This window comes from Oryctolagus cuniculus, chromosome 4, assembly GCF_051225735.1.
Source record: "Oryctolagus cuniculus isolate XC-2025 breed Fujian yellow rabbit chromosome 4, ASM5122573v1, whole genome shotgun sequence".
Lineage (NCBI taxonomy): Eukaryota > Metazoa > Chordata > Mammalia > Lagomorpha > Leporidae > Oryctolagus > Oryctolagus cuniculus.
This window is the reverse complement of record NC_142870.1, coordinates 12929145-12949919: the sequence shown is the minus strand read 5'-3', so window position 1 is coordinate 12949919 and position 20775 is coordinate 12929145. Positions and strand designations below refer to the sequence as shown.

The window sequence follows — 20775 nt, the reverse complement described above, 5'->3', positions numbered from 1 at the left end:
GGAGGGCCCTGGAGAGGCAGTTAAGGGGACAGGTGTCAGGGGCTTCCTGGCTGCCGAGTCTGCCCACTCTTCATGTACAAAACATGCTGGTCCTAATGCCTGCCTCTTACTGGGGGCTCCAGGAGGTGTTCCCTGTGCCTTTAAATGCGCATCCTGGCCCCCCCCGCCCCCCGCAGTTGTTTTCTCCAGCATCCCTGCGAGGTGGCCCCTGGGATCCCTGCTCTGTGTTTTAAACAAGGGAGGACACTGAGGCATGGAGAGGCCCCAGCTACCACATTGTGGACGCAGGGTTTGAAGTCGGGGCTCCTGGCTTCAGATCCCATGTGCCCAGCTGCTGTGCTGGGCTGCCCCAAGCTGCAGGGGTGTGGGCAGCAGGCGGAGGTCGGAAGAGGAACCATGAATCTGGCCCAAGCCCTTGGTGAATGAAGGCTTTCATTGTTTTCTCAAGATTTATTTATTTATTTTCATTTTATTTGAAAGGCAGAGGGAGAGAGAGAGAAGGGACAGAGACTTCTTTGATCCACGGGTTTGCTTTCTAAATGCCTGGCAACAGCCGGGGCTGGGCTAGGCTGAAGTCAGGAGCCAGGAACTCCATCCAGGTCTCCCACGTAGGGGGCAGGGAGCCGCCTCCCACGGTGCACATGAACAGGAAGCAGGAAGCAGGAAGCAGGTGCTGAGTCAGGATTCGAACCCAGGCACTCTGGTACGGAATGCCTATGCCTTAAGCCACGTCTTAGCCACAGCACCAAACTCCCGGCCCTGGCCCCCTTGTTCTTGCTCAGACGCTCACTGTTCTGCAGGGAATCCTGCACAGTGGCAGCATGTTCAGATACCTGCTGGTCTGTTCCAGCTGCCATACCCATTGCCACAGGCTAGGCGGCTTAAGCAGCAGACATTCATTTTTTTTTAGACTTCTGGATGCTAGAAGTTCAAGGTGTTGGCAGGCTTGGTTTCTCCTGAGGCCTCTCTCTCTGGCTGGCAGGTGGCTGCCTTCATGCTGTGTCCTGACATGGCCTTTGTTGGGCATTCTGAGAGATGGGGGAGAAAATGTGCATTTGTGGTATCACATAGGGCTGGTTCTATTAGACCAGGAGTCTTCACCTAACATTTTTTTTTTTTTTGGACAGGCAGAGTTAGACAGTGAGAGAGAGAGAGAGAGAGGCAGAAAGAAAGGTCTTCCTTTTTCCGTTGGTTCACACCCCACCCCCCAAGTGGTCACTACGGCCGGCGCATTGCGCCTATCTGAAACCAGGAGCCAGGTGCTTCCTCCTGGTCTCCCATGCGGGTGCAGGGCCCAAGGGCCTGGGCCATCTGCCACAGCAGAGAGTTGGACTGGAAGAGGAGCAACCGGGACAGAATCTGGTGCCCCGACCAGGACTAGAACCTGAGGTGCTGGCGCCGCAAGGCAGAGGATTGGCCTAGTGAGCCACGGCGCCAGCCTTCACCTAACCTTAATAACCTCTTTGAAAGGCCTACCTCCAAATACAGTTACATAGCAAGTTAGGGATTCTACATGTGAATTTTGAGGGCACGCCATTCAGTTCATGACACCTGGGAATCTTGAACCACAACTGGCAATCTGAACTATCCCTCACCAATGGGCTGGGGCTCTCCCCTATCCCATAGCATGCACTTGTCACCTAGAGCAGCAACAGGTGTTTCTGGGCATGATAACTGTGTGTTGATGGAGGAAAGGTTCGTGTGAGTTTAGCACAGAGTATTCGTTAAGAAACCCAAGTTGGGGCTGATGTGGTGGCGTAGTAGGCTAAGCCACCTCCTGCAGTGCCGATATCCCATATGGGTGCGAGTTCGTGTCCCCGCTGTACCTCTTCCGTCCCAGCTCTCCTCTGGCCTGGGATAGCAGTAGAAGATGGCCCAACTCCTTGAACCTCTGCACCCAGCTGGGAGACCTGGAAGAAGCTCCCTGGCTCTTGGCTTCAGATTGGCTCAGCTCCAGCTGTTGTAGCCATTTGGGGAGTGAACCAGCAAATGGAAGACCTCTCTGTCTCTCTTTGTAACTCTGCCTCTCAAATAAATAAATCTAAAAAAAAAAAAAAAAGAGAGAGAAAAAGGAGAACGGAAGAAAGAAAGAAGCCCAAGTGTTCTGGGAAGGAAGTTCTCTCTCTTTTTTTTCTGCTTATTTCCATGTAAAGAGAAACTTCAGTGGATCAGGGCCTCCTTGTCTCTGTGTGTTTTGATTCTTTAAGACATGATGGAGGAAAACTGCTTTAAACTGCTTTGATGGAGGGAAGGCTATGAACTTTCTGAAATACAGCCGGCCTTGTATGGTGTGTAAAACGCATGTGTGTTTTTGTGCTAATGTGTAAAACACGCACGTATGCTTTTGTCATGGTAAAGAGGAATCTCTTGGATCAACATTTTTTCCTTCCTCTCAGTCGTCTGGAAGATCCATTTTGCATCTGATTTTTTTGCTTCGGAGGTTAGATACATCGACAATTCTAGAAGTGTTTCAGAGTAATGAATTTTAAAGGCAGTGGTGGGCGATCTCGGATGCAGGGATGAATTGAAAATCCTGTTAGCTCTGATCCTCTGTAGACAGTCTCAACTAAGTCAATATTTAAAGAGGATGAGAGACTGGGCTGATAGGAACCCACTGCGTTGGGACTGAAAAGCAACTCCATGGCGGAGTTTGCAACCGCAGGTCAGGGCAGTGCAGGCTGTTTTCCTTGGCTGAATTGCAGCCGCTCCAGGCTGACTGATTGGATGTAAAGCGGTGTGCTAGAAGCAGCGTGAGTTTAAGGAACGCTCGCTGTGCGCCTGGTGTTGGCATTATCTCAGGGACCAGTTGGGTTCTGGAAGTGTGCACCATTGCTGGGCCCCAAGGGGTCCCTGCAGCCCTCATTCTGGGTGAAATTCAGCACGGACTCCAGCGTGAATCTCTTTATGCAGCTGCTTTGGTCCCGATGGGTTGGGATCCACACGGATCCTTTTCTTCTCCTATATTGTGTCCTCTCTTGTGTCTGCCTTGGACGCAAGAACGTTCCCACTCCATGCTGGGCAAGCCCTCTGCTTCTTTCTTTCGTCCCTGGGGTTTTGTGATCTGTCCTTTATCCTTTATTTCTCTACCCCTACAGCTGCTGCCTTGTGAATTTATTTCCTTTTAAAGAATATTCACTCCATTTATTTGAAAGGCAGAGAGAGAGAGAGAGAGAGAGGAGAGAGAATATGAAGCAGTCTTCTGTCTACTTGCTCACCCTCCAGATGCCCACAACAGCCAGGGCTGGGCTACGCAGAAAAGCCAGGAGCTGGGAACTCCACTCAGGTGGGTGGTAGGTACTCACGCACTTGAGCCGTCTCTGCTGCCTCACAGGCACATGGGCAGGAAGCTGGATTGGAAGCGGAGCAGCCAGGACTCCAGCCAGCACTCCAGGTGTGGGATGTAGACTTCCTAAGCGGCAGCTTAATCCACCGCTACCACACCCCCTGCCACTGCTGCTGCCTGGTGAATTTGGATCTGCTCCCTTCTTTGACCTGCAGGATTTGCAGTTCTTTCTCATGAACTTAGCTGTTTATTAGAAAGTTGCTTTGCTAATTTTATGCATCCCTGGTAGGCTTTGTTAGTTTTGGACACAGAAGAGGGGCGAGAGCAGTGTTGGTATTTTGTGAGACAGGCCATTACTTCATGAGTGCTGAGTAATCCCTTGCAGCTGCCACACTGCCAGGCCTTGCTGTGAGTCTTGTTGGAAATCTCTGGAAATGGGTTCCTTTGTAAAATGTTGGGGGTCTTTGCAGCTTGGATGTGCTGACGAGCTGGAGTCTTGTTTTTTACCCCCAGAATATACACACATGCACACACATGCACACACACACACACACACACACACCCCAGAGTGGGCTGGGAAGGCCTCAGTAGAATCAGTGAGGCCCAGTGGCAGCCACTGGGGTTTCCCTTCTGTTGTCTGGAGCACCCCCAGCTTGCTGATTTCACTGCCATTTGATGGTGTATTCTCTTTTACTCTTCGTCTTTTTAAGATGTATGTATTTGCTTATTTATTTGAAAGGTAGAGTGACCGAGGGAGAGACAGAGTTAGAGAGGGAGAAGGAAAGAAGAGAGATGGATCTTCCACCCACGAGTTCATTTCTCTGGCTGCAACTCCTCATTAGGGCTGGGTGAGGCCAAACAGGAACTCAGGACTCCATCTGGGTTTCCCATGTGGGTGCAGGGGCCCAAGCATTTGGGCCGAGTATGGGTGGGAGGGTGGGCACGGTGGGAAGATTTCACTATGTTCTTAAAGTTGTAGCTATGAAGTGTATGAAGTTTATAACTGTAAAGCTGTATAGTTCTGCATACATTTTTATGGACTTGCTTCTAAGGGTATAGTTTAAAACTTGTCATGGGACCCCAAATCCCCATAAGCTGGGTGGTAAAAATACCATCTTAGGTGTTAAAGTGATCATATGAATAGGATTAAGTGTTAAAGTGATCATATGAATAGGATTAAGTGTCTGGCAATAGTAATAGAATTATAAAGGAGTGAATGCTCCAACATGGAAGCAGTCCACACAGCAGACTCATAGAATGACAATTGCTTTAAATAGCACTCTGACCTCAGAATCAGCCCTTAAAGCATTCTGATTTGGCTGAGCTCCCTCTGGGGGTCCAGCCATCCTTGCTTGCTTCCCTGTGGCTTTTGCTGGCTTCTGGCATCCCTTGGCTTGTGGCCCCTGCGCTCGGGCCTCTGCTTCCTCCTTCCCATGGCCTTCTCCTCTGTGTTGTGTGGAATCTCCCTCTGCCCCTATTTTGTAAGGGACACTGGGGAGCACATTTAGGGTGGGCACAGATAGTCCAGGTTAATCTCATCTCACAATCCACTATGTCGCCTTTTCCCAAATAAAGTCATATTGACACAATCCTGGGACAAGGGTTTGCTATCTTTGGCCGACCATTAGGCAGTCCAGTAGAGGCAGTTAAGGAGCTAAATACATGATCCTGACAATGATTGTGTGCTCTGTTAAAAAACAAGCTGATTGCCTGACTGCCAGGCTTTTTGACTGTTGTTTACTTATTGTACTTTTGAGAGCTGGTTGCCCAAGGGTGTAATTTTTAGAGTTGCAACACCGGGTTAAGCAGAGACAAGACTTAATTGTGCTTTTCAACACCCTGTTTCCCTGTACTCTCAAGAAGAGGGATATGCAGAGGGGGCGTCACAGAAAGTTCATGGAAAATTGAACGAAGAGATGTTTATTTTGGTGCAAAAATTTTGAATCGCATGCCTAGTTTTTATATCCTAATATGCATTTCCATGAACTCTTTGGCGACGTGTGTATGTGTGTGTGTGTGTGTGGTGTGATTTTGGAGGGCTGTCAAGAACAAATGCAGTTTATAAAGCTGTTAGTCTAGCATATGATGAGCTCACTGGGGCCAAAGCAGCGGCAGAGTGTGACTTTAAGTTCTGTGGCTGAGGGTATCGGCCCTAGTTGACCAGTGATACATCCCAGCTGCGTGGCACACACGGCCCCTGAATGATTGTCCCTGGCCATTGAGTGGTGTTTGCATCTTTGGACTGGGGGCCAGCAATTCCCTCTTACAAGACTCTTTTGAGAAGAGATGACAGATAAGCTGTTGACAGCTAGTTTTGCTTTGATGGTTCCATCTGTCTGTCACCTATGGGTCACTTACTGTTTATAAAATACTGTGTGTGGCACAGGGCAGGGGGTCCCTACATTAAGCAGTGAGTGCCTTAAGTCTTAACGCAGGTGCTGTGTCGTCTGCTCGTGCGTGGGGAGGGGCGGAGGCACCTGTGGGAGGGAGGTGGCACTTGGTGCAGCCACTGCAGGACTGGGGGACCTGGGTGGGGGAGGGAGGTGGCAGGAGAACCCGGAGAGGAGCTGGGAGTCTGGGCTGGACCGTGGTGTGTGTTTTGGGGGAGGCACTGGTGGAGAAGCCGCAGGAGGGCTCCTGGGGGCAGCAGTGAATCCGCAGGGAGAAGAGTTGGAGGGCATTGGTGCGATGGCCGAGGCTGGAGGTGGCCAGGCCGTCTTTCTTTCCCTCTCTCCCTTCCTTCCCTTCCTCCTTCTTTCTTCCTCTCTTTCTCTTTTCCTTCTTTGAAAATTTGCCTTCGCTTTATACTTTTTGTCCTTTATTTCCTTCAAAGTACTTATTTCAGCTTTATTGATTTTTACTTGACAGAGAAATTTACATGGTGTTTTGATATGTATATCTGTGTTGGGGGTGGTTCCCAGAAGCAAGCTGATTGACATCTGTCACCTCACACAGCTGTGATTTTGAGTGTGTGGTGAGAATATTTAAGATCTACTCTCTAGCAATTTTCAAGTATGCGGTATGTTATTGTTAGCGTTAGTTACTACGCTGCACATTTAAAGAATTGTGAACAGTGTCCAAAAAATAACAGTTGAGCCTCTCCTTGCAAATATGCATCTTATCTATATCAATTGTTATTTTATTTATCTGTGTGTCAGTGCCTCTGTACTAATATGTAGACTGCACTGAGAAGCAGTTACAAAACCCAATTACAAAAAGGGAAATACACAGAAGCGTCTTTTTCCTGCACCAGTGACTTGGTAGATCGTTTATAAGGTGTCCCTGGGATGCTCTTGTCTCCTTGCAGACCTCGGGGCTGCGTGCAGGACTGCCCCAGAATGCTTGTATGGGAACAAGGGAAGGAAATGCGGGGGGAGGGGCTGACCGCTGGCCTTGGCTGCTCACCTTAGCGAGGGAGCGAAGCAATAAGAAAGAACAGGTGAAACCAGTGGAATGTCTTAGAGCCCCTACAGGTGAGGGGTGCAGATATGGGTAGATAAGACCCTCTTGCCTTCCCTTGCTCCCTCCTGCTTCCTTTCTCTGCCCTGCCCCCACCTCCTGCTCCCCGCCTTCTAGGACAAGTCGATTTGGCTTTGGGGAGAGGACCCAGGAGGAGCTGCCTGTGGGCAGCTGAGATGCCACCCAGCAGCAGTGCAGGGTCTGGGTCCTGACAGCAGCAGGGCCCAGCGGTTGCCCAGAGGAGGAGGTCAACTCCAGACCGGGCCCCAGGGCCTGTGCCGGGCAGAGAAAGGGCAATGGCAAAGCTAGGGGAGTGTCTTTGGGTAGTGCCCTTCCCACTCCCTAGCCGTGACCTGAAGGTGGGGGATGGTTTGGGGGAGTGGAGGGGTCCAGACCTGGCGCTGGGCCCTGAGAGTGAGCAGGGAGAGTCCTTTGCTGGAGGAGACCAGCACCTCACCCCTGCCCGCTGCCCTGTAGGAGTTGAGATTGGCCTGGCCTCAGCCCTCCAGGCCTCCCAGGCTTAACCACCAATGCGAGTTGCTGAAGTCCATCCCATCCTCTCCTTTAATAATTGAGTCTTTTGACTTTCCCTGGCATTCCAGTTTCCTTCCTCCCTCCCTCCCTCCCTCCCCCTTCCCTCCCCCTCCCTCCCTCCCCCCTTCCCTCCCCCTCCCCCTCCCTCCCTCTCTCCTTCCTTCCTTCCCTCCCTTTCTCCCCCTCATTCCCCTCCCTCCCTCCTTTCCTCTACCCTCCCGCCCCCTCCCTCCCTCCTTCCCTCCCCCTCCCCCTTCCCGCCCCCCTCCCTCCTTCCCTCCCCCCTTCCTTCCTTCCCTCCCCTCCCCTTCTTCCTTCCCTCCCTCTCTCCCTCCCTCCCTCCCTCCCTCCCTTCCTTTTTCTCTCCTTGATGCTGTTTTCCATTTTGCTGTTCTCCTGGCTCAGAGAAGCAGCTTGGAATTTTCCCAGGGTCCCTGCGAGGACTCGGGGAGTAACCTTTGCCTGTACCAGCTGATAACGGCCACGGCTCTGCTTTCTCCGTAGGTGGCCATAAAGGTCATCGACAAGAAGAGAGCCAAAAAGGACACCTACGTCACCAAGAACCTGCGGCGCGAGGGCCAGATCCAGCAGATGATCCGCCACCCCAACATCACGCAGCTGCTGGATATCTTAGAGACGGAGAACAGCTACTACCTGGTCATGGAGCTGTGTCCTGGCGGCAACCTGATGCACAAGATTTACGAGAAGAAGCGGCTGGAGGAGTCCGAGGCACGCAGATACATCCGGCAGCTCATCTCTGCCGTGGAGCACCTGCACCGGGCTGGGGTGGTGCACAGGTGAGGGGCTGCCACGTGGTCACAGGTGGCCGAGCCTGTGCTGAGTGCATGGTTCCAGCAAGACTGGGTCGTTGCAGCCTGTGATACAATCCTTGCACACTGTTGCAGGGAATTGTTTTGTGGTGGGGCAGTGCCGGTGTGGCGGTTCATGGGGAGGGCCTGAAGCCAGGGTTCCTGGGCTGGAGTCCTGAGTGTGCCCTTTAACAGCTGTGTGACCTTGGTGACTTCTGTGATCCCCAGTCTATTGATCTGTAAAATGGGACTAATAACCCTTCTGCAGGTGTTCCTAAGAGTCCAAGAGCTTGGAACAGCGTTTGTGTAATAAGTTCCGTGCAACTATTAAGTGCTATTTTTCCTTCTTGCTGTTTTGTGAGACCTGTTGGTTGGGTGCCTAAGAGAAGTGTTGAGTGTTCAGGTGACGTGAGGCTGTTTTTCTGCTGGTGCTAGGGGTGGGGCTTTCATTCTCTCTGCTTGCCATACGGTAGCAGCTCAGTGGCTGTTTGCTCCAGTTGAACGGAATCACCATTGGAATTGTGATCTTGCCCTCAAAGCGGAGGCGTGTTCCCCAGAAGTCAAAGCAACTCTGAAAATAATTATGAAAGCCAACTTGTTTATAGCAGCCTGTTGTTCCCTCAGAGGGCGAATGGAGGGCTGGTGTTGTGGCGCAGTGGGCAGTGTCACAGACAGCCCTGTTTCAAGCCCCGGCTGCTCCACTTCCAATCCAGCCTCCTGCTAATGGCCTGGGGAAGCAGCAGAAGGTGGCCCAAGTGCTCGGGCCCCTGCACCCACAAGGGAGACCTGGATAGAGTTCCTGGTTCCTGGACCAGCCTGGCCTTTGCAGACACTGGGAGAGTGAACCAGTGGGTGCAAGTACTCCCTCTTGCTCTCTCCCTCTCTGTTACTCTGCCTTTCAAATAAGTAAGTAAATAAATATTTTTTTAAAAAGTGAGTGGAAATAACATTCTGAGTCATGTAGCCATGGGTCACAGGCTCCTACTTTTAGCGCTGTATGGAAGTAAACTTTTCTCCCACAAAAATTGGGCTTCAGCCATGAATGTATGGTTTTTCCTTCATGGAACTATAGTCAGTGATTACCCTGGGTTGAAAAAGTTAAAATTCATTTTTAATAGGTTCTCTTGTTAAAAAAAAAGATTGATTTACTTATTTGAAAGAGTTAAGAGAGAGAGAGGTAGAGACATCTTCCATCTGCTGGTTCCCTCCCCAAATGGCCTCATGGCCAGAGCTGGGCCAGTCCAAAGCCAGGAGCCGGGAGCTTCTTCCTGGTCTCCTATGTGGGTGCAGGGACCCAAGCACTTGGGCCATCTTCCTCTGCTTTTCTAGGCACATTTCCAGGGAGCTGGATGGGAAGTGGAGCAGCAGGGACTCAAACCGGCAACCTAATGGGTGCTGGCGCTGCAGGCGGTGGCTTTACCTGCTACGCCACAGTGCCGGCTCCATGTGTTCTCATTTAGAAAGGCAAGACCAAGGCAGAAACACATGGTATGTGTACATGCTGTCTATGTACAGGTATGTATACACACATGAAAGTTGAAATGTCCTGAGATACAGTTCACCTACTATGAAAGTCACCATTTAAAAGCGTACGATCCAGGGGTGACTTTTGTGTATTCACAGAGTTGTACAACCATCTGCACCCTGTGACTTGGCAGATTTTTACTGCCCAGTGGAGAAAGGCCCTGTCGGCACTAGCAATCACTCTCCCTCTCCCCCTCCCGCCTGCCTCCGGTGACTGCTTCCTGTCTTCCCTCTCTGTGGGTTTGCTCACTGTGGATGTTGTGTACTTGTGGAATCCTACCAGAAGTGCCGGGTCCTTGGCCGTGGGCTTCTTCCCCTCAGCACGGTGTTCTTCTGGTTCGTCCGTACTGTAGCATATGTCAGTGCCGACGGCCCGCCCCGGCTGATCTCCACTGACAGACCTTGGGGTTGATTGCATCCCTTGGCTCTCGTGTGTAAGTCTGCTATGTGCAAGCTTTTGTGTGAACGTGTGTTTTTACTTCTCTTGGGGACTTTCCACTCTCAGGAGTGGCATGTGACCTGCAGGGGAAACAGATTCCAAAGATTCGAGGCCCAGGGGTGCCTTTTTTTTGACTGAAAGCCGCTCACATTCTGATTGGTGGAGAAAGCGGCTCCAGCCCCTTCTTTGATGCAACGCTGCCTCCCCGCTATGGGGCTGGCACCGTGGACTGCTCCACCTGTCCTACAGGGTGGACCTGGGCTCAGGGCTTCCCTGGCGCCAGCCCCAGCCGGGCTCCACTGAGACCCTGCTTCACGTGTTGCCATGAGATAGCGCCTCGCTGGTACAAAGGGTTTAGATCAACAGGGAAGGGTCCGTTCAGAGATTCTAGGTGAGTTGCCCTGTTTGTGGCTCTGTCCCAGCCGTACCCTTGCGTAGCCTGCGCTGTCACAGCTCTGCCAGTATTAAGAAGATGCCGGCTATCAGGGGTGCCTGGCTCCATCTTTGTTAATTATGAAGCCAAGACAAGGCCGGCGCCGCGGCTCACTAGGCTAATCCTCCGCCTTGCGGCGCCGGCACACCGGGTTCTAGTCCCGGTCGGGGCACCGGATTCTGTCCCGGTTGCCCCTCTTCCAGGCCAGCTCTCTGCTGTGGCCAGGGAGTGCAGTGGAGGATGGCCCAAGTGCTTGGGCCCTGCACCCCATGGGAGACCAGGAGAAGTACCTGGCTCCTGCCATCGGATCAGCGCGGTGTGCTGGCCGCAGCGCGCTGGCCACGGCAGCCATTGGAAGGTGAACCAACGGCAAAAAGGAAGACCTCTCTCTCTGTCTCTCTCTCTCTCTCTCACTGTCCACTCTGCCTGTCAAAAAAAAAAAAAAAAAAAAAAAGCCAAGACAAAGGCAGAGACCTCAGGGGTGAATTGGCTGGGAGTTCCAGCTCCCACAGTGGGCTCCAGAACAGGGGAACTGCAGGGGGCCAGAGCTTTCCGTGGGACTTGTGTGTTCGCATCAGGGTTTTGTGCCGTCAGCCACTCAGCATCCCGAGGACAACAGAGGGAAACCGAGGGAGAGCTGCGGGTGGCATGCTGGTCTCTCCCTCAGGAAATTTTCAACAACCCTTTTAAAGCAATCTTCACAAAATCCAATCGCTCTCCATGCAATTACTGTCAGAATGTCAAAGGAATGAATTTAATAATGTTTTTATAGCAGAGACAGATGCTTTTTCTCTCGGATCCCCAGCTTTCTACGTTTTGCTCTCTTTCCTTAGAAATAGATTCATAATCCAGTCGTGGCGAGGGCTTGCATCCTTCATAGAGAAGATTGGAAATGCAGATAACTAGATTCAGGAGCATTTCTGTGCTTTTCTCTCTGAAAATCACCTGCACGCACCTGCTGCTGCACGCACATGGACATCGGAGGCTGAGAGGTTGAGCCGGTGACCTGTTGTTTGCTGAGCCATCCTCCACTGCTTTCCCAGGCGCATTAGCAGGGAGCTGGATTGGAAGCGGAGCAGCCCGGACTCCATCCAGCGCCCATAGGGGATGCAGGCATCATAGGCAGCTGCTGCTTGGCCCGCTGTGCCACAACGTTGATGCCAGGGCTGTACATCTTTGCAAGGGCAGAACGTGGTCAGCTTTTTCTGTGCTCCCTTTTGGGATTGCCTGAGAAATTCAACAGTTAGAATCCCAGGAGTTAGGGTCCCGTCCCTGCTCGTCCAGCAGGATTTCAGGCGTCTGCCTGGGATGCAGGGACTGTGGACTGCTCACAGGAATCCCGTGGGTTGAGATTCATTTAGAGTACCATACTGTGCAGATGAAACACAGCAGGGGGAGTACACCTAGGAAACCCCCCCACCCTGTGGGGGGGAGGGGGCTTTGGGACAGGAGAATGAGATCAAAGGAAGCAGCAACCACTGCCCCTGGAGGCCTGGGAGTCCCCGCTCAGGAGGAATTCGGTGGAGGGGAGGGACCCTTCTTTGTTCTCTGGCTCCTGACAAGAAGCAGGCACCACCTGCGGGCCTGTGGGAGTCAGAAGTTCTTCCTGGAGAGGCAGAAGGGGAGAGAGGTATGGCTTCTGCTCACTGCTTGGCGCTATTTTGGGGTCCCATGGCCTCTGACGGCCAGCGCAGAACTAGAAGAGGTGCTGGCTGTGTCGTAGGCTTTGTGTTTAATTGGGTTTTTTAAAAGAAGTGTGTGATTGGGAATGTAGCCCAGTGGCTCCGTGGGTTGGAGGCACGGAGGTCAGCGGCGGTGACCCCAAAGGCACACACCTGTGGCTACACGTCGGCTCTTCCTCCAGCTTTCCTTCCTGCCTTTCCATGTCCACACCGTAGGAAGCAGGGATTACCCACTTCCCCTGGTTGTTGCGAGGGTTAGGTAAATCAATCCATGAAACGTGCTCAGACCCCAGATGCTGGGTAAGCATCAAGTTCATGTTCACCTGGTAATGACCGAGTCTGTGGGAGGATTGGAGTCCGGCTCGTTCATTTACTTCTGTGTCTAATGGACACGCCATCACTGTAGACACTCGTGCATTTCATCCAGGGGAAGTGGAAGTTCAGGGCCACGCGGGTGTCCCTGCCTGTGCTGCGCTTGCTCTCTTTGCCAGGCTCAATCCTTAGTCTCCAGATCTTAGCTCCAAGCTTGCCTTCTCCAGGGAGCCCTCTAGGCTGGGCCTTGTGGGGGTCCAAGACTCCCAGAGCACTCTCTATTTTGTTTTTTTTTTTGTTTGTTTGTTTTTATTTTTTTAATTTTTGACAGGCAGAGTGGACAGTGAGAGAGAGAGACAGAGAGAAAGGTCTTCCTTTGCACTGTGGCCGGCGCACCACGCTGATCCGATGGCAGGAGCCAGGTGCTTCTCCTGGTCTCCCATGTGGGTGCAGAGCCCAAGCACTTGGGCCATCCTCCACTGTATTCCCGGGCCACAGCAGAGAGCTGGCCTGGAAGAGGGGCAACCGGGACAGAATCCGGCGCCCCGACCGGGACTAGAACCTGGTGTGCCGGCGCCGCAAGACGGAGGATTAGCCTAGTGAGCCCTTCTCACAGGATCACTTACTTGCATTCTGCACAGGCCACAGCTCAGCCCAGTGCCTGGCCCAGGGGGCTGCCCGGTAGGACTTGGCTGAATGAATGAATTCAGCTATGTCAGAGTTTGCACCGGGATGGAAGCTTTCTAGTAGCCAGTCCCAAGGTACCTCTTGGACCACTTCAGGGGCGCTTCTTTGTGGACTTGGTGCCAGTTGGTTCATTTTTCAGGTCACAGTGCATCAAGCGCATCTTTTTATTGAGTACCCCTTTCATTTTTATAAGTTGAATTTGTTTCTGGGACATGATGAGAACTCAGTAAAGATCGCATTTCAATAAGGCACTCAGACGCGTGGTTAAGGATTTTTTTTTTCTTGCATCTTACCAACCTGCCCGTACTCTAACTAAATCAAAGAAGAGCGGAGCGTTTGGTCTTGCACGGTGCTTTTGATGATGAGACCTAACCAAGAGAACGCCTCCTCGCCACCGAGTGCCCACGGCCACGGGCGTTGGGTGCTTCACTCTTGCCTTGTTGCTACAGCCCAGCCTGTGGCCACCAGGGAAGCTTTCTCCCCCAGACTTGTTCCTGAATTCCGCCTTCCCTCCCTGGGCCCTTCTCTCTTCTCCTGCCCTGGAGGGCTGCCTCTCCCGGGATGATTGCTTATCTCCCGATTCCTCACCCAGTCCTGCAGTTTTCCCCTTCCTCTCAGGGGTGCACCCGTTCACTCAAGCGTGCACTCAGACACACGGCAGATGGGTGGGTGCATGGGCACATACTCAGTGCACACAGATCTCCCCCACGTACATGCACACACTCACGTGAGTGGGGTTCACAGTGCAGTGTGTACACACAAGCCCACGGGAGTCACACATCTCGGTGCACACACACATACACACACACATCCCCACTCCAGCACAGCTCTGGGCTCCCATCTGCTCCTCCAGCCCTACCTGGGTTGTCCTGTTACAGCAGCAGGCTCCTCCCTCACGCCTTCCATCGGGGAGGGTCAGTGCCTGGATGTCACTGTCACCATGTCACCGTCACCGTCACCGTCACCGTCACCATGGCCGGGCTCCCAGCCTCCCAGATGAAAGGCCAGGGGAGCTTTATTGTCAGCAGAGGCCTGTTTGCGCTTGTTCTCCTGAAAGAACCTGGAACAAAGGGCTTGTGCTCTGGTGATGCCTGTGGGGAGCAGTCTTCCCTGGAGTGGGCCCGTCTCCCTGTGGGCGTTGCTCCCTGCAGCCCCTGTTAGCAGAGCCGGCTCTGGAAGGCCTCCGTGCCTGTGCACCCCTCTTCTTGGCATGCTGTGCTACGGAGCCTCAACAGCGGCTTCCCCTCCTTGGTGCCTTGGAGTTTCCCTTTGCTCCCAGACACCCCATTCCCTTCCCCAGCCCCCTCCTCGAAAATCCCCCATCTCGGGCCACCTGTCACCTTGCTGGTTTTCCCCATCCACCCAGGGCCCACTTGCCTCCCCTTTCCTTTTGTTCTCGAGTTAGCACAGATCGCCCAGTGCACCTGCTACAGAGACCGCAAGACCAGGGAGCTCCTTCTACTTCCTCTCTGCCCTGTGGGCGTGGCCAGTAGTGTGCCCCTCCCCCCACCGTCAGGTGCGCATTTGGGACGAGCTGGAGTCCACACCCACTTTTCAGGTGGACCACAGGAGCTTTTCTCGATGGAGCCAGTTTTCTGGATGACAGAACACGGAGATGGAAACCTTCTGCATAAACTCACTTTTCCTTTATTATCCAAGAGGCTGCCTCTCCATTTTGTGGCCTCTTTGGTCATGGATGAGTAGCAGAGCGGAGGGTCTGGACAGTCCACTGTGCTTGGTGGACTCAGGTCTTGGATTTCAGGTAGCTGAGGATGCTGGGAGCAGAGTGGACCACTTGGTTGTAGCTGTAACCTTGCAAGCATTGATGTCCTTAGGAATGGGACAAGATACTCGAGACAAGATACATTGATACTTTGTTAGCAGCTTCAAATTTACAGAAAGATTGCACAAAAACTACAGTTCCCACGTACCTTCGCCACCCCACACACTGTTTGTTCCATTGTTTATTTCAAAAATATTTTCTGACACCGCCACTTCCCCAGCTGGAACCCCTATTAACACTACCTTGTATGAGTGTGGTACATCTGTGACCCTGGATGAACCAATATGGATGCCTCATTATTATTGTTTTTTAAAGATTTATTTATTTACTTGAAAGGCAGAAAGAGAGTTAGAGAGTGAACAAGTGAGCGAGAGAGATCTTCCATCCGCTGCTTCACTCCCCAGATGGTTGCAATGGCCAGGGCTGGGCCAAGCCGAAGCTGGGAGCCTGGAATTCCAGCCGGGTCTCCCACATTTATGCAGGGACCCAAGCACTTGGGCCATCTTCTGCTGCTTTCCCAGGGCACATTAGCAGGGAGCTGGATTGGAAGTGGAACAGCCAGGACTCAAAGCGGTGCTCCTAAGAGATGCTGGCATTGCAGTTAGTATATTAACCTACTGCACCACAACACCAGCTCCAAATGGATGCCTTATTATTCTTTGTTGTTGTTTTTTTTTTTAAAGACTTATTCATCCATTTCAAAGTTGGAATTACAGAAAAAAAGGGAGAAAGAGAGAGAGAGTGAGAGTGAGAGCGAGTAAGCTTCTATCTGCTGGTCCACTCCCCAAATGGCCGCAATGGCCAGGGCTGAGCCAGGCCAAATCCAGAAGCCAGAGCCTCATCTGGGTCTCCTATGTGGGTGCAGGGGTCCAAGCACTTGGGTCATCCTCCACTGCTTTCCCAAGCACATTAGCAGGGAGCTGGATCAGAAGTGGGGCAATTGGGACTCAAACCAGTGCCCATGTGGGATGCCAGCATTGCAGATGGCAGCCTGACCTGCTGTGCCACAGCACTGGTCCCATAGAAGTCTTATTAGTCACCAAGATTTGTTGTTCATGTTAGGGTTCACTCTTGTTATAGATTTTGACAAATGCAGGATGTCATATATCTACCAGTACAATGTCATAAAGAATACTTTTAGCATCCTATAAAACCTCTCTGCTGCACCTCTTCAACCTTCCTCCCTGCACCCCTGCCTCTGGCAACCACTCCTCTTTTTTACTGTCAGCATAGTCTCTCCTTTTCCTGAGCATCCTCTGGTAGGAACTAGACAGTGTGTAGCCTTCTCAGATTAGCTTCTTCCAGTTTGAAGTTTGCATTGAGGTTCCTGCATGTCTTTTTATCACTCGATAGCTCATTTCTCCTCTTTGAATATTCCAGATCCGGAGGTGCACAGTTTGTTTATCCGTGCACCTGCTGAAAGACATCTTGGGCGCTTCCAGTTTGGGGAAAGTATGAATAAAGCTGCTGAAGGCATTCGTGTCCATAAATGTTCTGCTCATTTGGGTAAACAGCTAGGTAAAAGCTGTTTTTAAAAATAGGATTTTCGGGACAAGCATTAAGTGCAGTAGTTAAGACACTGCTTGGAGTGCCTACAAAACTCATCAGGGTGCCTGGATTCAAGTCTGTCTCCATTTTTTCCGGGGTCTGCACCTACTCATGCAAACCCTGGGAAGCTGCTCAAAGAGTTGGGTGTCTGCCACCCAGATGGAAGACCTGGATTAAGTTCCTGGCTCCTGGCTTTAGCCTAGCCCAACCTGGGCAGTTAGAGGCATTTGGGGAGGAACCAGCAGATGAGAGATCTCTCTTCATCTGTCTCTCTGCCTTTTGAGTCCAAAGGAAAAAAATAAACGGAAAGAAAATGATGAAAGCTTTTGATTAAAAAGCCCTGAGATTTTGGTGTCTTCTTTTCTTGCAAGAGTCCAGAGGAAAGTGTGCCCCCTCCCCCAGCGTGCTTCTTTTGGGCTCAGTTTCAAATTTCAAAAGGCACAGCAGGGGGCTGGCACTCTGGCTTAGCGGGTAGCTCTCCACCCACAACTCGGGCATCCCTTGTGGGTGCCAGTTTGAGTTTTGGCTGCTCCATTTCCAATCCAGCTCCCTGCTCATGGCCTGGGAAAAGCAGCAGAAGATGGTGAACCAGGTGTTTGGGCCCCTGCACCCACATGGGAGACCCAGATGGCGCTCTGGCTCCTGGCTTCAGCCTTGCCCAGCCCTGGCTGTTGCAGCCATCTGGGGAGTGAACCAGCAGATGAGCGATCTCTCTCTGTCTCTCTGCCTCTCTGCCTCTCTCTCTGTAATTCTGTCTTTCCGATGAATAAATCTTGTTCTAAAAAAGACACAGCGGGAATGTGGAAGTAAAGAAAAGCCGGGAGACACTGATGTCCTCCTCCCCGGGCTGGCTGAGCCCTAGGCTGTCCTGGATAGGACCTAGCAGTTCCGCTTCCCTTGAACTCCCTGTTAGTCGGGGAGCCTCCCACTGTGAGAGGAGTTTTCCTGAGATCTCTCAGAAACCTGGACGGAAGGAAAGCAAAGGGGTGAATGAGTCCCTTGTTTTCATTCTACTAGGGGGACACGGTGGGAAGCTGGTGACTTTGAACTGATTTTTTCTAATTTTGCCTAATCCTCCTGTCTGGCCATCTCCTCCTCTGGTTCTGCTGTTTGTTGTAATGGTCCTTCTGGTTGACCAGATGGCCATTCAAGGCGCCTGTGGCCCCATAGCCAGCTAGGTGGAGTACTCTGGGCAGTGCTTTCTGTGCCTTGCCCTGCTAGGCTGACCTCCTCATCAGAGGCATTTGTCCTGTAGCACCTTTTGTCTTCAAACCCCGTCCCCACCCCCACCTCTGCAAAGAGGCTTAATTTTGTTTGAAACAAATGGTGGCCTTCCTTTAGATTGGAATATTGCTGCTGTCTTTCTAATCGCTTTCCTCACAACCGTGGTTTGGGGTGTGGCTGGCTCACTATTTTGTGTGCGCCTGTGTTTTGGAATTACGGTATTTGCTTGAGTAAGTGATGCGTTTGCTGCTTTCGAAAGAGAGGAAGTGCCTTTGGGAGTCCTTGGAAATCTCCCAGTTATAGGGGCACCGTTTTATTTATTCAGCCTTGAACAAGAGAGCCCTCGTTGGAGAAGATACGTTAGCCTTGACTTGACCCATGGATGTCTTTGGGTGTCCCGCAGGTCACCCAGGGTCTGGGAAGGAGGGAGTAAAGACATTTGGTGGCGGGTCTCTCATGCGTCACAGTTGAGAGACCCTTCGGGAAACAGTTTGCTGAGTGGCTAATTTGTAGAGATTTTAAAGGGGGTGCCTGTGGTTTGACATGAGATTCCCAGGAAGGTCATACACAGATTCAGAATGTGCTGTGTCTCCAGCGTCCAGTGAGCTGAGAAGACCACAGCCTACTGCACATGTCGCCTGGTGGCTCAGCCTCCTGGTACTGTAGAGAAACGTGAGGGTTGCAACAAGGTACCTATAATTAATTATATACAGTGTACCTACAGTTATAGGTAACATTTTAATGTGGGGTCTTCAGTACCACGGGGGCTTAAATACGCAGTTTCACAGGTAGTCTCCGAGTGTCACTGAATAATTGCAATGCATTCCTGAAAAGTAAGTCATTGTGTTTTCTGAGGGGCAAGGTCTTCCCGGTTGAAAAATGGGAGATCACCTTATATCAGGGGTCATCCTGTGTTTGGACATTTGAGGGGTCTTCAAATGGCTCGCAGAGGTTCTGCCGTTGTGGCACGGTGGGTTAAACCCTCGTCGCCTGCGATGCCAGCATCCCGTATAAGCCCTGGTTCCAGTCCCGGTTGCTCCATTTCCCAGCCAGCTTCCTGTTAATGCGCCTGGGAAAGCAGTGGAAGATGGCCCAAGTGCATGGGCCCCTGCCAACCACTTGGGAGACCATGATGGAGTTCCTGGCTCCTGGTGCCAGTATTTGGGGAGTGAACCAGAGGATGGAAGATCTCTCTCTTTCTCTAGCTCTGTCAAATAAATAAATAAATGTTAAGAAAAGACTTGTAGTCTTAAAAATTTCACAGAAAATGCACATTATGCAAAATGCATTTACTTGCACTTGGCTCTCCTCTTCCTTGAACGTTGAAAGGCAGATGCGGGTGTGCGGTGCCCCGAGACCGTGAGTGCGCAGTCCTCCCTGGTCGCGGCTGTATCTGGACTGTGGGAGTATCTGTGGGCAAGCCTGCAAGTCTGCTGCAGCTCTTCCTTCTCCTCCACCTGTCCAGCCCTGAGTGTCCCCCGCCCCCTGCCCCCAGCCTCCCTCTTCTGAGTCCTTTGGCTTTTCTTTCCGCATCTGACTCCTCGATTCGTCTTCCTGTCTTGAACGCCTGCCCTTGGCCGTTTGTGCGCAGCAGCCTGGCCGCCTTCCCTGCTGTCTCTGAATGTTGCTTCCCAGTCTGCTATGAGTGCTGGCAGCGTCTCCGCCAGCCTGTCGTCCTCCATCCCGCCTCCCTGCCACACTGTCCCCTGTCCCCAGGCACTCTCGGGACCTTGCAGGGTTTCCACTTCTGAGGCTGAAGCCTGGTGGTCCCCAGGCCATGCCTTGCCCACAGGGGCACCCCTTGTCGTGCGGTTCCCACTTTTCGATGTAGGTTTGTGGCCAGCATGACTGAGATCGAAGCTGGATTTCCGATGCTCTTGTGAGGTGGGAGGAGCTGGCAGTACTGGGACCGACTGTGAGTGGCTCTCCCTGCTGCCTTCCCCACCAGATGGGCGCTAGCTACTGTCCCCTTTTGTTTCTGGGCATTGATGAAGTGAGTCTGTCACCATCTTTGTTCCATCACGATGACACTATTCAGTTCCTTGCAGTAGAGATAATAAGAAGAAGATGAAGAGACCAGAAATGTTGTTTCCAAACAATGGGAGAGAACATGTTTTTGTGTATGTGGAAGGGAAGCGAGAGATCTTCCATCCACTGGTTCACTTCCCAAATGGCTATAACAGCTGGGGCTGGGCCAGGTCAAAGCCAGGAGCTTCATTGGGGTCTCCTGTGTGGGTGGAGGGTCCCAAGCACTTGGGCCATCCTCTGCTGCTTTCCCAGATGCATTACCATGGCGCTGGATCAGAAGTGGAGCAGCCGGAACTTGGACTGGCACCCATAGAGGATGCCGGTGTCACAGGTAGCAGCCTCACTCACTGCACCACAACGCCAGCCCAGTTGGTAGTTAATAGTCAAGGTGTGTCCGAGCTGACAGCCTGCCACTTAAAATGCCAGAGCTTATTCTTAGAATCATCGGCCTACATGGCTTTCATGGCCACACTTGATGCTTTTCCCCTCATGTAGACTTTTCCCAAATACATGCTTTTGCTTCTGATATCCAAAACGATCTCTTTGGTGACATAGATTCATTGGTATTTACTGAGTACCTGGAATGTGTGTGCAAAGGTCCTGGGGTGCAGGGGTAGGGAAACCAGTCCTGTTCTCTGCCCTTAAGGAGCTTGGCTACCCCAGGCACCTCACACCCAGCATGACCCCAGTGCATTTCTCCCGCCCACTGCTTCCTGTCACTTCAAGCAGCAGATGGCTTCACTCCTTATCTGTCAATCTTCCTTCCCCCTGGAACTTAATTTCCTTTGGCCTCGTGTTCTCAGGTGTCACCCTAGGAACTAGGATGCTGGCCCCTCTGGAGTCCTTTATTTGGCCCACGATAATATCTGCTTGCTAAATAGATCAATGTATTATCACCTGAAGATTTGCTGTGACAGCTTGTAGTCAGCTTCCCATTGTTGCCTTCTTTTTAAAAACTGCTTCCCCAAGTGTATTCCTTCCTCTGGCTGCAGCTCTCCACTGTGTCACCAACCAGGGCCCCACCGGTGTT

General features: G+C 51.9%; 1 protein-coding gene across 2 annotated transcripts in view; it reads left to right on the top strand.

The window, feature by feature from the left end:
• The window catches only part of HUNK (hormonally up-regulated Neu-associated kinase), a 108321-nt gene that overhangs the window by 35987 nt on the left and 51559 nt on the right, over positions 1-20775 (top strand). For both annotated transcript variants that reach the window (XM_051859488.3, XM_051859489.3), the window contains exon 2: positions 7781-8073. In XM_051859488.3, coding sequence (XP_051715448.3) covers positions 7781-8073 — 293 coding nt within the window. The remainder of the gene's footprint in view (positions 1-7780; positions 8074-20775) is intronic.